General features: G+C 45.4%; 1 protein-coding gene across 1 annotated transcript in view; it reads left to right on the top strand.

Annotated features, from left to right (window-relative positions):
* Positions 1-404: 404 nt before the first annotated feature.
* The window catches only part of LOC142776146 (uncharacterized), a 28,732-nt gene continuing 13,103 nt past the window's right edge, over positions 405-16,033 (top strand). The window contains exons 1-3 of the mRNA XM_075879251.1: positions 405-650; positions 2,990-3,105; positions 4,937-5,037. Coding sequence (XP_075735366.1) covers positions 565-650; positions 2,990-3,105; positions 4,937-5,037 — 303 coding nt within the window. The 5' untranslated portion in view covers positions 405-564. The remainder of the gene's footprint in view (positions 651-2,989; positions 3,106-4,936; positions 5,038-16,033) is intronic.

Genomic DNA, 16,033 nt, shown 5'->3' with positions numbered 1-16,033 from the left:
CTGAGTCGTGGTGTGCTTGAAGGCTTCTATCAATGCGCACTTACGTCAGCCTTCTGACACGTTCATTTTTATGAGAAGCGGATGTGGGAGTACGTCTCTTTTGGCGTGGGCACACTTGATTATGATGAAATGTGGGGTTTAATGTCCCGAAACCACCATATGTTTTTGAGAGACGCAATAGTGGAGGGCTCCAGAAATTTCGACCATCTGGGGTTTTGCAACGTGAACCCAAATCTGAGTACACGAGCCTACAGCATTTTCTCCTCTATCTAAAATGGAGCCGCCGCAGCTGTGATTTGATCGCGTGACCTGTGAGTCAGCGACCGAGTACCTTAGCCACTAGACCACCGCGGCGGAGCGGCATGTGCAGATTTGCCTCGTGTATATCGTTGCCTTGTGCGTTCTACTCTAGTGTATCCTGCGCACGGATATCTCGTCTAACGAGCAGCCTTTTCTCACGTGGCCACAGACGTGACGGAAGCCGACTGCCGACGCGTCTGGAAAGGCCTGCGAGGCAGATACGTACGCGAGATCCAACTTAAAAGCACGCGAGACGTGGACAGCATGGTTCTCCCGACGCGATCGCAGTGGCCCTTTCTACGACGCCTAGACTTCCTCAGGCAGCACATACGACCCAAGAGGCAGATCAGGTAAGGTTTGTACATGCGGAAAGTGATGAGTTGCGCTCATAGACTGATTCTCACCTACATAGCTACTCTATTGAATTCTGCCATATTGTCAAATTCGGTAGTGGCTGAATTTCGGGACGATCCGCAACAGCTGAAAACAGTAAGCTTCTCTGCATTCAACAAATGGAACTATACCTCTGGAGGCTAAAACTTCACCCTCATTAAATGCCTTCAAACATTCAGTTCGCCTTTATCTTAATCATTCTATTATTTTTTCTGAATCATGTAGTTACTGTCGTTGCTTTTTTGACGGTGTTAAAATGCATCTCATGTTTTCTTTATGCACATTCAATACTCTCTTTTTCTTTATTAGTGTACACTCCTAACGATTATGTTACTGCACTTTGTCAGATTTAATTTTACTAATTTATTTTCTCTGTGTATCTCGGTGTCAAATATTCAAATTGTCATTGCATACCATAACGCCACTTTCATTATTTTGTACGCATACTATGCTGGTTTGTCGCTATTGTGTTCTTGTTTTTGTTTTCTTTATATATTCCATAGCAAGAGGTCCGTTTGCAGTGTTGGCACTTAAGGATTTGTTTTTGTATACCTCTCCCTATACGTAACCCCCTAATCAAATACACTCAATAAACTAAAACAGCTTCTTTGGTCAATCACAGTTGAGCAGTAGAAGAATTGGACTATGTCCATAAACCTCAACCGTTTGCGATCACTTGATCAAGCAGAAGCGTCACTCATGACATCACAACGAAAAGCAAACTTTGCGTCATAGACATCGCTGTTTGTTATGTAAAATAGCATGAAAATACAGAAAAACACGAGGAACGAGAAGAAAATCACAGAGGCGGTAACTCTCAGCTGCTGTGTGCTCCTGTTTTTTTGCACTGTGTTACAATGCATGAGCAACTAGCTCGCGGCTGTCTGTACTATCTTTGTTTGGCCGATTTCAGTGGCTGGCTCACATCATTTGGGGGAAGGGGGGCAAGTAACGTACGCCTTGCCACTTCGCGGTTCCATTTGGCCAAGCGCCATCACTGCCGTAAACAGAGGTGACAGCAATGTAGTCATGCATGCCCTCATATTTACCGACGACTTCTCACTTGACTTTTCTCCTTAGGTCACGTGACCACAATCTGCAGAGAACTTGACGTGCCTACAGCGTTGAAAGTGACGCATAGTATTAAAATTGATGTTTTAAGCATTGACTGGGAAGAAATCGTACAATCTGCGCGAGGGATGCACTCTCTGAAGAGACCAGAGAGGGGGCTGAGAGGAGTGCCATCAACCAAGCAAAGGTATCCAACACTGATGTGCAGCTGAGCGCGCATGTGGGTGCAGTAAGTATTCGAGCGACACAAACTCGCTACAAGGCCAGCTAATGAGTAAGTCATTTCTCACAATGAATAAATATTTTCAAGGTTTCCTGAAAATCCGACGTCTTTTTCAACATAACAGAGACATGGGGGCAAATGCCGTCTTGACTTCTTTCTTGCGTCCATGTTTGTACTCCTTGTCTCTTTAACATAAATACCAGAAATGGCCTTTCTGCTCCCGTCTACTTCTTTTCTAGAATCTGTATTTTTCCAAGCTCGCACTATTATGTACCCAACTGATGTTAACCATAGAGTTTCCTATAAATACACTGCAGGGAAGGAACTCTGGTGCTAGCGTTTATGGCAGCTACCATGCACGGTGCTTCAGCGAGCATGGGGATGATAGGTAGTACATAGATTTCTCTAATGTTTACACTTTTGACTCCGGTTGGCTTCGTGTGCCTTGAAGCTGCTTTGTCATGAAATGACAGTCAGCAATTGTTTATTAGTTATGCTTCACCACTTTAACATTTTAGGCTCACTCTTTCAAATAGGCCCACTAAGTTTATAACCGTTCGTTTTTTCTAGGAAACAAAACCAAACCAAATTAATAAACGAAGCCACAAGTGCGATTTGAGGCCACCAAGTATGAAGACTAGGCAAATCCGTGTACTACCTATCATTGCCATGGTCTCTAAACAATCGCAGCACCAAAGTCCCCTCTAGTCCATTTTAGGAAATTCCATGATATAGACCAACGAGTAGCATAGCGCTTGCACAAGATCTGCACTCGTATTCTATTCCGCACCTCGTTGCTGCTGCACTTACTGAAACGTCACCTGCACGAAGACGACACCCAGACGACACCACCATGAACTTGTTTTGAAAGTGCAGGGTGAATCGAATGGACCTTTTTGTGCTTATTATAATCAAAACTAGTAAAGGTCTATTAAATACTTACGAACCAACCCTCTTTCTGTTATTCTAAATTTACGTGAGCTCAGGATTTTTATTTTCCAGGTTTTCCAATTATATCAAAATTACCAGGTCAATCGGGGCAGTGTCGCAAGGGGAGGAAGCCGACAGCGTCAACAACAATGAATCAACATCGAATGACGTCCTCGCACGCGGTTTCAGTAAGAAAACGTACTACATATACTCTGTCTCACCACTCCGCTCGAAACCGTGCCTGCCGGGGCGGCCACTTAATACGATTCAGTACTGCCAAGGCTACAGGGTGTAAGCAAGCCACATGCTTACTGTTAGAAAACATAGTTCCAAATATAATTGCCTGGCAGTTGGGAAAGTTAAGACATTTGCCCTGGTTTATAGCATCTGCTGCTGCCCATCAATAACTAATATGTTTATTTTTTTATTGCATGTACGTCGTATTTCTTTAATTGTTATTTAATTGTTATTTGTAATTTATTTAACTGTTTAATTGTTTAATCAGTAATTGTTAGTAACTTTATGTGGTTAAGAAAATCGACATGGCGGCGCCCATGCAGACTCGACTACCCGCTTAGATCCGAACTCGCCCTTGAAGCTTGTCCAAAGCATTCATAGCAACAAATGAATGGTCTAATTAGCTATTGCTTTGTGCATCCCACAATCAGGGCAAAGTATGAGGTAGACTCTTTTGTTATACGCGAGATAAGATGTGTCTTTTATTGTGCCTGCTAAGCCCAACGCGCCGAGAAAGAGAAAATAAATTCTCATAAACACAGCGCTACCTAAGCTTCAAGACATAAATATGTAGCAAATACGAGCGTCAGTCTGGATCTTTCAGGCCCCAGAGTCTATGGCGACGACTTGATGAACTCGAAGTGAATGGCACTATAGGTCGATAGGTGCAGCCATATTCTTCATCTTTTTTTTTTTTTTTTGGTGCTTCCGTCTGCTCATAGACAGTGTGCTTCTAGACGCCAGGAGGACGTTCAGCAGACGGCGCGACGCAGATGAATACATGTGGAGGGGCTTATCACGCTTTTCACTGGCTAAGGGGTGCTGTAGCCTTGACGCTGCTGCAGGCGACTTTGAGACAGAAATGAGCAATCGAGTTCCAGCACGAAATTCCAACCACTAAAGCATTTCGCATTCATTTTAAACTGATCAGTCACCCTACTATCATAATAATAATGAAATAAAGTTTTGAATAAATATATTAGCCTTAGTTCAATTATTGCACTTCTTGAATATCAATTAGAACTAAACAACTGCATAGCTCCACCCATTCCACTGGTCGTCAGCATATTGAAGGGCACTAAAAAAAAAAGGGCACTAAAGAAAAAACTTTTTTTGTATTGGTAAATTACTTTGCCACAATATACCGAAATCACCACTCTCGCCGCGAGAAGACGCTGGAAAATGTGCAAAAAGAGAGTGCGGGTTATTGACACCACCTTGACATTTCTGCACCAAACCTTGTGACGTCGTAGGTTTTTCACGGCATCTATTGGAGCATACGTCATTCCTAATTGACGATACTAAAGAATAATGTCCTCCGCAGGCCCTATATATTTAACATACTGAGTGGCAGTTAATATCGTTGAACCAGTGTCGCCCTATTACGAAAAATAACCTTGAAATTCCTGACGTCACAATGAGATTTCGGCGGGAAAATTGGCATTCTTTACTTCGACTTCCTTATTTAATGATAAATTATTGGTGGTGAAAGCAACGACGCTATAGCTGAAATCGATGCTGAAATCTATGGTGTTACGCATGGAGCTTTCCGCGCGAAATTTAAACACAAATGTTCAACTTCGACTTTCTCGTCGTCCATGTTGATGAAATTAATGATTCTCAGATCGCAACTTATCCATCTAAACCGATTTGTAGGTTAACTGCAGTCTTCTTTTAGGTAGTACCTTGAATTATACAGCTGGCTGCGTCATAAACATGCGTCATTGAACAGTCACAACCAGTCAACATCTGTATTTTCGGCTCTGTGCGTGTGTCCTGCAGCGTGCCAGGACGCAGCCGTGGAGGACGTCAGTGCAGAAGGGTGCTGGGATTCGCCAGTGGACTTTGAGATCTACGTATCACTGGTACCCAGCGACGCCGAGGTAATCACATTGATAACTTGCGTCAATGTATGGTGCTTTTTTTTTAAATCACCACAGGCTTATATGACATGAAATACGCCGGTGCCACCGCCAACACCGAAGTGGATGGTGCCACCACCAACGCCGACGCGCCGCATCATGCGGCTCAGAACTGCTCCGCATTTAAAAACTGCGAGCCCCCCACCGAGGATTCAAAGCAGCGACTTCTCGCTCCTCAGCGCACTGCATTAACCAACTAGGCCACGCCGGTCATAGTGCCCTTGTAATTAACGGCGAGCTATGTATATGCACAATTTACTACTGGCTTACTGCCAAGACTTATTTGAAACATTCCTAAACAAAGCATTTACTTTGTTTGAACAAGCCATACATGCTTTCCCTAAACATTGACGTTTGCGATGACTTGATCAAAGGAGGCGTGGGTTCACTGAAGCACATACAGTTGGATGAAAAGGGTATTCCAAAACGTCTCTGGCTCCACTTTCACTCTGAAAGAGCTAAAAACTTTTTTGCATGAATAATGCCAGAACTATTCGTGAAGTTGCTGGTCCTGTCGTGCCTGTGAATTCGGTTCGCATCAATGTGCGCAGCACCAGTGTCACTTGAGATGGAAAAATTGAACTCACTGCCCCAGGTGAGTTGTGACGCTTGCGGCGTTAAAGGAGCACTGGCATCAAGTATACTCATGTCAAGATTTTCGCCTCAACGAGTAACTATCGGTCTCCTAGAAGGGACCTATAACGCAAGTGAGGGCCCAGTAACTATCATTTTTGTTGATTTATATCATTGCTACCTCACACGATTCAAAACGGCCAGCAGTCCCACCATTCGTAGCGCTGAGAACGCTACCAGTAGTGCTATCTTGCGGTCACCTCCAGGTCGCGCCACACCTGACCGCTTTTCCACAGAAAAGTGACGTGAGGCTCAGCTGCTTCGCAAACACTTCGTCTGCTAGGCACACACATTCAGTCAGACCTTGTCACCTGCATTGCCGTCGTCACCGTACCAAGTGTCGACTATGGCTGATAATGACAGTTTGTAGCTTGAAATCGCAGTGATTTGCAACGTCGCGAATCATTTTTGCTTCGATCAACCTTTTGCAGAACAGCGATTTCAAAATGAACGCCGTTCCAAGTAGACCTGTGCGCCGGTACTAAAATTGCCGGCTGCGGCGCGTCAGTGTTTCCACCTTCGGTGGCGGCGTGGTAGCGGTGCGGGGTCTATCAGATCGGCGGCGGCATTGCACGTGGGAGGGGGGGGGGGTAGAATCAAGAATCAAGACTTGGTAGGGATAGAAGCTTGTCTCTTGAATTTCGAAAAAAACTATTTCCCCGAAAGGGCGAAGCAGTAATGTGATATCAGCATGTTTTAATGTTTTTGATTTACAAACCTTGCAGTGTCAGTTTTCCAGACAAAGCAAGTGTAAATAAAAATTTTCAGCTCCTTGAAAACATACAATTTAATGAAATACACGTTTACGCACCTGTATTTTCTCAATTGCTCAACACTGAGTATGTACAGGTACCCATCCAATTCATTAAAATAAAGCAGGTTCTGCAGAAAACCAAAAAAAAACAAAACAAAGGAAAATAAAATAATTTTGAATCAATCTAACGGGCACAATATATAGAGGATCAGATCACTGGGTGCGGTGTGAAGGAGATGCAATGAAGGATGCGGGTGCTAGAACCCTCGAACCGCAGTGTAAATTATCTTATTTATGCAGGGAGATGACACTATTGCAAGTGCGCCAATGTTAGAGAGATTAACTTGCAATCATTCGCATGCGAGGTACGTAGGAAATGCTGGTCAGCAATGAAATAAAAGCAGTAATTCTTTTTTTTTGCATATTCCAACATATGTATGTCGCGTTTGTGGTGAGGCAACCAAATAACCAAAGCATATTTCAGTCTTATGCACTGTCAGTCAGCATTCCTTTGTAAAATTGCTGAACATGCGTCGGAAGCACCAAAGCTTTCAAAGAGCTTGTTGCAGTTTGTTTCTACATGCGTGGGGCATTTTAGATTTGCTGGGAGAGTTACATCAAGGTATTATAGCTATGTAACACCCACTCGACTTCTACTGTCATCAGTATACATAAAATGAAGAAACTGTTTTTTATTTGAAGAGGTCTTGAGTACAGTCTTTTTTGAAATTTCACTTCCATTACAAAACGGCTAAAAAAAACACTATTCAGCCCAGCCTGATTGAGTAAGAAAGATGGTTCTACAAACAACACAGTCATTTGCATGCATACTAATTTCAATTTGAGTATCACCAATAATTTTTTCGTCATTTATATAAAACACATACAAAAGCGGACCAAGCATCAAACCCGAGACCCCTTCCTGATGAGATATGTTCGTCACATGACTTAGCGTGGTGAAATGTAACAAATTTTCAGCTTGACAGCAAATATTCTGCTATCCAATCAACCTGCTTGTTGTTGCGAAAAAATTGGGAAAACGCTAAACGTCTAGCATGGCCAACCATGTAAAATACCTTCTAATAGTCAATAAATAGGACACCAACCTATTTTCGGCCGTTAATGACATGCGTAAATTGAAGCTACTATGTAACAGTAGAATAGCTAGCACGAAAGCCCTGCTGTGATAGTGAAGGCATGTTGTGTGCATTTAGGTATTCTAAAATGTACTTGTTAATAATATGATCTTAAATTTGGTAGAAGGCAAGGTATATATTGCTTGTTTCTGCACTTAAATACGGGTATGACATTTTTGGAGTACAAACCTCAAGAGGGCTATGTACTCCATTAGAGCTTTATTCAAGGTTAGAAGGAGCAGGTAGTTTGCTTCACACAGAAAATGACGAAGTAATGTTGTTATTGGCACGAAATAAAGATTTGAAGTAAATAATAAAGTTATTGCTATATCTTCAGAATTTGAAAAAGACTAATGATATGTGAGGTTTAATGTCCCAAAACCACCATATGATTATTAGAGGCGCCATAGTGGAGGGCTCCACAAATTTCGACCACCTAGGGTTCTTCCAACTGCACCCAAATTTTAGCACATGGGCCTACAGCATATTCGCCTTCATCGAAAATGCAGCCGCCGCAACCGGGACTCGATCCCACGATCTGCAGGTCAACAGCCAAGCACTTTAGCCACTAGAGCACCGCAGTTGTGCAATTCGAGGAGGACTGGCCAACAATAATAAACGGTGTGGGCATAGACGATGCAGGAGTAATGGACCTTTAAAACCTCAATATATTTTTCGTAAACATGGCTAAGGTGCTGTTAAATTAGTAGTTATTAGCCTCTTTGATTTTATTTTCTAATTTAATTTTCAATTCAATAAATGAAGAAGCAATATCGTTAAGCTTACAATGACAACTATTACCTAAGCGCTTTATGCAACGAGTGAGATGAATTATATCTTTATGGTAACATGGTTGCCCCGCCACGGTGGTCTAGTGGCTAAGGTACTCGGCTGCCGACCCGCAGGTCGCGGGATCAAATCCCGGCTGTGGCGGCTGCATTTCCGATGGAGGCGGAAATGTTGTAGGCCCGTGTGCTCAGATTTGGGTGCACGTTAAAGAACCCCGGGTGGTCAAAATTTCCGGAGCCCTCCACTACGGTGTCTCTCATAATCAAAGAGTGGTTTTGGAACGTTAAGCCCCCAAATCAATCAATAGTAACATGGTTGTCATGGGTTCTCTTTAATATATTTTTATGCAGGTACTTTTATAGGCACTGTTTTATAAAGCCACAAAATTTAAGAAGCAGATCTACATTCCAAAATTTGCTACTACTTTGAAATTTCTCAAAAGATGAGGCTAAAGTGCCAAGCACAGATGTCTCATAAACTTTAACAAAGCTCGAAGCAGTTTTATCTCAGGTGATTGAGAATACCACGCTAGCTTTCAGGCGGCTTCAACAGTTCGAAAAACTGGTCAGAAAACCCTTCGACGACTTCAGAAAGAGAAAATAATGATGAAAACAGGCATGGGGGTTAACCATGACTGAACCTGTTAGGCCATGTTGCACTTTGGAAGTGTGTAAGGGAAATAAAAGTTAAAAGAGAAAGAAGGAAAGAAAAGTCACTGATGCTGTCGACAAAATGGCAGTTCTGTGCTTAGTATCACAGATGGTGAGGCACAAATGAGCGCATTTGCTGCATTACGTAACTTGTATGCGCGGTCCCATGCAACCAAAATTTTGCCGATGGTGAAACCATGATGGCACTCCTTGTTTTCTCAAGCAGCAGACTTCTGATGGCTTGCAAGAACTGGAGTGATGGTGTCAAGTAGTTGCAACATGCTTCGAGGTGTCAGTGTCTGCATCTTGTTCAGCGGCACGTGCATAGCACTGGTGAGGTGCTGGCCATGCCGATAACTTGTCCGTCTTTGTCAGGTAGTGAGGTGCAGATGAAGTGTCCCTCACTATCGAAGTCTCATGCCTCTCATCAGGTGCATGTGTCTTTGGGAGTTCAGGCCAAGCATCAACTGCATTGCTAGTAGAGGCATCACTGTCCTTTGAGATGGCTGCATTCGGACTGGATATTAAGAATGGGGCGTCAGCTCCACTGCTGGCAAAAGCGCCTTTGTCCTTAGAATTAACAGCATTTGGTCTGAGTTGGAGAGTTGGAGGTGGTTTTGAACGTGCTTCGTGAGGCGACCAGGTTTTGGAGGCTTTGGTGCAGTGCCGGCAACGGGACCGCTGTCGCTCATTAGGTGCAGCTGCTTCTTGGTGTGAGATGTATCTCTAGCCCTTTTGTATTGTAAGCTCCCTTCGAATAAAAGGGTAGTCCTTCGAAGTGGCATCATGTAGCCCATTACAATTAGAGCACTTCAGTATCGTGGCCTGGTTCGTGTCCGTATTATTGGTGCCCAGTGCAGACGGTGGAGTTCATGCACACACCACTTACGTGACCTACCTTCATGCACTTCAAGCAATAAAGCAGTTTCGGCACACAAGGACGAACTGCATTCCAGAAGTGGCCCACTTTTATGTGCGATGGTAGTGCTTCGCCCTTAAATGTAATCCTTACGCATCGTGATGTTTTGATATGACATTTAATTGCAATAATGCTATTGCTACATGCATGTTGACTTTGTGGGACGATGCGCGTGTGTGCCTGATGAAGAGGACGAAGAGTGGTCTCCGCTCGGTGTCTGGTCTACCAGTCACGCTGCTGCTGCTGGCTCGAAATATATTTCATCCACAGCCTCGTCGATACGGCGTCTCTTTTCTTCCATAACATGTTTGGTTGATGTGGAACGTTTCCAGTCCTCACCACGAAGCTTCGCAGTGGCCGCACCATCTAGCCTCTGGCCATGGATTCCAATGATAACAACCCGTCACCGCCTTCAGCTGGAGCGCCAGCTACTACGTACCTTGCGATGTCCCATCCCCGTGATCCCGGTACGTTCTCCGCCCAGCCTGGCCTTGACGTGGACTACTGGCTCCGCATGTACAAGCGCGTTAGCCTGTCTCACCGATGGGACCCTACCATGATGCTCGCCAACGTAATCTTTTACTTGGATGGCACCCCGCGTGTATGGTTCGACGCTCATGAGGCCGAGCTCACCAGCTGGGACATCTTCAAGGAATGACTACGCGACATCTTTGGGGGCCTGTCCGGTCGACAAATGGCCGCACGGCAACAGCTCGCCACCCGTGTACAGTCATCAACTGAGTCGTATGTCTCGTACCTACAGGACGTGCTCGCGTTGTGCCGCAAAGTGGGCGAGCAAATCACCTAGAACGACAAGGTGGGCCACATACTCAAGGGCATCGCGGATGACGCTTTTAACTTGCTCGTGTACAACATAGTCACGACCGTCGATCTTATAATTAAGGAATGCCGCCGCTTCGAAATGGCCAAAAACCGCCGGATTCGGCCTCAATTTTTGCAGCTCCTTAACATCAACCTGTACCGATCTCAGCGCCGCACCACCCTTGCACGAAAATGTTACACGCATCGCTTAGAACGAGCTTGAGGTGGCCCGTCCGGTGCCGCTTCATCCACCTTCAGTCGACCAGGGGATCGTGCAGACACCTCCGGTGGTGTCAGTTATTCAGGCAGTCATGCGGCAAGAAATTGCTAACCTTGGTTTTCCTGTCACCTGCTTCGTCTCCCGATTGGACTACAGACCGATGCCAATAAATGCACTACGCCATGACCCATACTCTATGCCTAGATCCCGCAATCTCACAGAATGGAGAACAGCAGACGACAAGCCAATCTTCTTCCGCTGTCACCGAGTTGGCCACGTCTCCCCCTAATGCCGTAGCGCTTGGACGCCCCCTCTTTGGAGCCAATTTTCTTCTCCTCGGCCATACGCAGACCCCCTTCGGTATTCGCCCAGCCTTGAGTATCCTGCTTCTGACGCACCTAACAGCCACTCGTTCACCGTCACCGCAACGCCGCCGTTCTCTGTCGCCCCAACCCCATTGCTATCCATCACCACCTAACTATAGATCTTCCCGGATGGAAAACTAGATTATGCAACATGCTACATGCATATTGACATTTTGTGGAATGATGCACGTGTGTGCCTGACGAAGAGGACGAAAAGTGGTCTCCACTCGGTGTCTGGCCTACCGGTCACGCCGGTGCTGCTGGTTTGAAATATATTTAATCCATCAATACGACGTCCCTTTACATCCGTAACAATATCTCCTGAAGCCAGCTTGATCAAAACTGGTAGGTACGAGGTGGTAATTCCTTCGTCAACACAATATATTACCCCAGTGCACACTTATTTGCCCAGCGATATATGAGAGCGGACTACCATCTCATTAGGTTTGATGACTTACACCATGTGATATAAGCACGCAGCCCCATAACCAACTCAGGCTGCAGCTAACTCTTTTTCATCCGATCTCGTGAAGCTGCAGAACGCTGGTACATAAGAATACAGCCACGTACGGGAAAGAGAAGTGTTTGTGCACTGATATCTATAACGTAAAAGAGTGCATGAGTCGCTCACTGATGCCCGATGAAAAAGCGCGCTAATACTCGCGACCCTGCTTATATAATCAAAATTCACAGTTGTGGACCGAGCCACGCAGCTTCCTACTTGAGTAACTCTTCATACTCCTTTGTACAGCAGAAAACTGGCGGGACTTCCCTTTTGGTTGAGGAGCAATTGATGCTCGGTTGTGTATCCTCAGAAGCTGTTTTAGTGCCTTATATAAACAGGGCATGTAAACACGAAAACAAGACAGCAGCTAAGACACCGCAAATGCTGCTTTCAAAAATCCTAAAGCTGGAGAAAAAAAAGGTGAAGTGATGCATTTTATGTGCAGATTCTTTGCTCAGGTAAAAATAAGACGAACGGCGGCGCGCCGCAATTATTTTGCAGCGGCAGTGGCAGCGTGGCCTCTCTTGGAACTTCGGCTGCGGTGCCACCGGCTTGAGCAAAAGCGGGTGGTGGAGTGGCGCGGCGGCACACAGCTCTAGTTCCAAGCAGCATTGAGGAGGTCTCTAGGATGCAAGCTTCGGCCGTGCTCACTAAATCATCTATATTGCCTATTAGATATATTGCAAGCTTCGGCCGTGTGTCTCGATTAGCTATATTGGTGTGTTTTCGCGTGGACAGCATTCAGGTATACACAAAGGGGTCAATGGAATAACGGTATAGGGAATGGGTACCAGCGGAGCAATAGCATATGTTTCCTGCTTGCCACGTTCTTTGCGTCGCCAGATGGCCTCATTTATCCTGCCTCTCAGGTTCTCTCACAGTTGCGGTGGCAGTAACCCGGTATTACGCAAAGAAGTTTATGGATGGAGTAATATTTACTAATAACGATACCTGCACGCTACCTGTGACTAATGATATCTGTCTATTCGCTACTCCGCTTTGATAGCTTGTGGTTGTGTTGGTGTGTAACATGCTTGTAACGCGAAAACACCCTCATTGTGCTTTTTCCGCTCTTCGAACTATACGACTGAAACTCACAACAGTTCACCAACGTGCTGACTAACAAACACACGTTGAATTAGGCTCTTATATTTTGCCAATATTTTATGGGTGGTTTGCATCTCGGTAATTTCATGAAATCATTCAAAGTGATGCTACAAAAATCAGACATGAAGAGTGAGTGCATTTTCAGGCTTCGCCGCCAGTCGGTGCCAGGATAAGAACTTTCTGAACGTACATGTATTGCTTACTAGCGCATCGTCACTCAGATTGATTGATTGATATCTGGGGTTTAACGTCCCAAAACCACTATATGATTATGAGAGACGCCGTAGTGGAGGGCTCCGGAAATTTAGACCACCTGGGGTTCTTTAACGTGCACCCAAATCTGAGCACACGGGCCTACAACATTTCCGCCTCCATCGGAAATGCAGCCGCCGCAGCCGGGATTCGAACCCGCGCCCTGCGGGTCAGCAGCCGAGTACCTTAGCCACTAGACCACCGCGGCGGGGCGCATCGTCACTCAGGATGGTATGTGTGGAATGTATCACACCGAACACGTAGCACTTGTGTTGATGTCGCAGCGACCCTCGAACTGTTATTAGGGTCTTGATTGTTGTTTGCTGTCCAAATAAAATAACCTCCGCTTGGCACACGTGATTTGAATTTGGCTAGGAGGACCTATACACACCAAGCAATCGAATGAAGGCCACTTCTCGATTCTGAAATTTAATTTCAGTGCTCTTTTAAAACATCTCACGGCTTCATTGTCACAACAGTGTATATCTCACCAGGAATCTTGCGGACTGACGTCACGCACTTCTTTCTGCACGAAGTCCATTCATTGTGCCTACAGGATGTGTTGGCGATAGTCACTGGAGACATCAACGGTAATGTACTTCAGTGCGAAAAACAGTGGCTTGTCACGTTCCCTTGTGCTGATCGTGGAGTTCGCCTTCAGTCAGATGTCATGAAGGCAACTATTCGCATCAAATATGTGTTATATTTTGGTAACTGCATTACACCTAATTCAAACACAATCGACCGTGTTCACTACATTTCATATCGTTCCTAAATCTCTTACTAGCCTTACTTCGTATAACTGTCCAATGTCTTTCTGGCTATTGCATTCGTTGCTTCATCCTTGTGTCTAAACTGTGATTATATTGTAATGACGTCAAAACAAAGGTCTTGTCGCGGAGACAGAACTATTACAAGCAGGTTGGTCTCTTTTTTAAACAGGACGCGCAAGCGAGTTCTTCGTACTTTCCGTAGACCTTCAACCACATGGACAACTATCACCGTCTTTCCTGCCGCAAGCACATGACATTTGCCTCTCTCTGAAAGAGGCATCATCCGGATATGCAACTTAGCCTCTCTACTAGGCGTTTGGGGTGGTCGCACCAACATGGCCATTGGGAACTGAAAGGATAAATACAGTTTCATACGCATGACGTGCACAACTTCGTGTAAATGCTGTCGGTGCTTGGATCTATAATCACTGTCAGGAACAACCTTGTAGTTCACGTCATTGAGGCGTCGGGTGACTCTGTATGACCCAACGTACCATCTTAGTAGTTTTTCAGACAGTCCACGTCAACGCATCGGAATTCGAACCCATACCTTGTCATCTAGTGTGTGGCTAATTAACCTGTGTCGGTGGTCGTACCGTTGTGCATCTTTATGATGCTAATGAGATATGTGCACGCACGCAAGCTGTCTGGCTTCCTCGGCGCGCTGAGTGAATTCATCGGCGTTTGTATGGATGTCGTCACACTCATGCGGCAACGTTGCGTCCAATGTTGTCGTCACTTCGCGACCATAAATCAGACTGTGTTTTTAAGTTCCGTGTCAACGTACATGTAGAGCATCTATGTAAGGATCCTATTGAGGTGCTTCGTCAGTCCGTTTGTCTGCGGATGGTATGCAGTTGTTTTTCAGTGAGCCTTACCACTGAGTATGAAAGCCAACTCCTAAAGTTGTGTGGTGATGGCAGGTCCTCTGTCTGTGATCACTGCTGTTGGAGCACTATGTCGAAGGACGATGTTTTCGATGAAGAATTGAAGTGGCTTTTGCTGCTGTGTCGCCCTGCATAGATTTATTCTCCGCATAACGAGAGAGGCAATCAGAAGAAAAATAATCCATCTGTTCCCTGCAGTGGAAGTTGCAATGGGCCCAGGAAATCCATCCCAATCTGGGCGAACAGCTTTGGGGATTAGACTGGATGTAAGAGACATCTGGCTTACTGGAAGGCACTTTGCATCTTTGGCAGTCGGTGCATGTTTGCTTGTGACGTTTAACAGCAGCAGGTAGCTTTGGCCAGTAGTACTTGGGTGTCAGTTGACACAATGTTCGGGTGTAGCCTAGATGACCAGAAGTGGCTTCATCATGACACACTTCCATAATTTCTTTTTGAAGGGATGCCGGCACGACGAGCAAGGGGATGCTGCTGGTTGGAGAGAAGTTTTTTTTTATAGAGAATATCGTTCCACAAGCAAAAAGATGGCAGTCCTTTAGCAAATAACCATGGCACGTCTTGACGTCGTCCTTCTTAATAATCAATGAGTGGTAATAGCTCAGGGTCACTGCGCTACTCTTTTGCAATAGTGGTCGTGTTGATAACTCCCAAAAATGCCACGTCGAAGTTCTCGTCATCTGGAGTGACCGGCTCAACAGGCGACCGTGAGAGACAATCGGCGTCTGTGTGTCTCTTCCCAGATTTATAGATGATGGTCATGTCGAACTCCTGAAGCCTTAGACTCCAGTGCACCAAATGGTCAGATGAATCTTTAAGGTTAGTGAGTCAGCACAGAGAGTGGTGATCACTGACAAGCTTGAATGGGCGGCCGTACATATATGCGCGGAATTCGATGAGCCCCCACACCACGACGAGACACTTCTCGATAGTTGAGTAGTTCTCCTCCGCGTGAGAGGGTTCTGCTGGCATAGGCTATTACATTTTCACAGCCGTCTTGCCACTGCAGCCAAACGGCACCCAGACCCACATTGCTGGCGTCAGTGTGAAGTGCTGTAGGGGCTTTCTGGCCGAAGTGTGCAAGAACTAGAGGTGTTTGCAGGCGATGCCGTACTTCATTGAATGTCATT

The sequence above is a fragment of the Rhipicephalus microplus genome, chromosome X (assembly GCF_043290135.1).
Source record: "Rhipicephalus microplus isolate Deutch F79 chromosome X, USDA_Rmic, whole genome shotgun sequence".
Classification (NCBI taxonomy): domain Eukaryota; kingdom Metazoa; phylum Arthropoda; class Arachnida; order Ixodida; family Ixodidae; genus Rhipicephalus; species Rhipicephalus microplus.
This window is presented reverse-complemented; position numbering and strand designations above follow the sequence as displayed.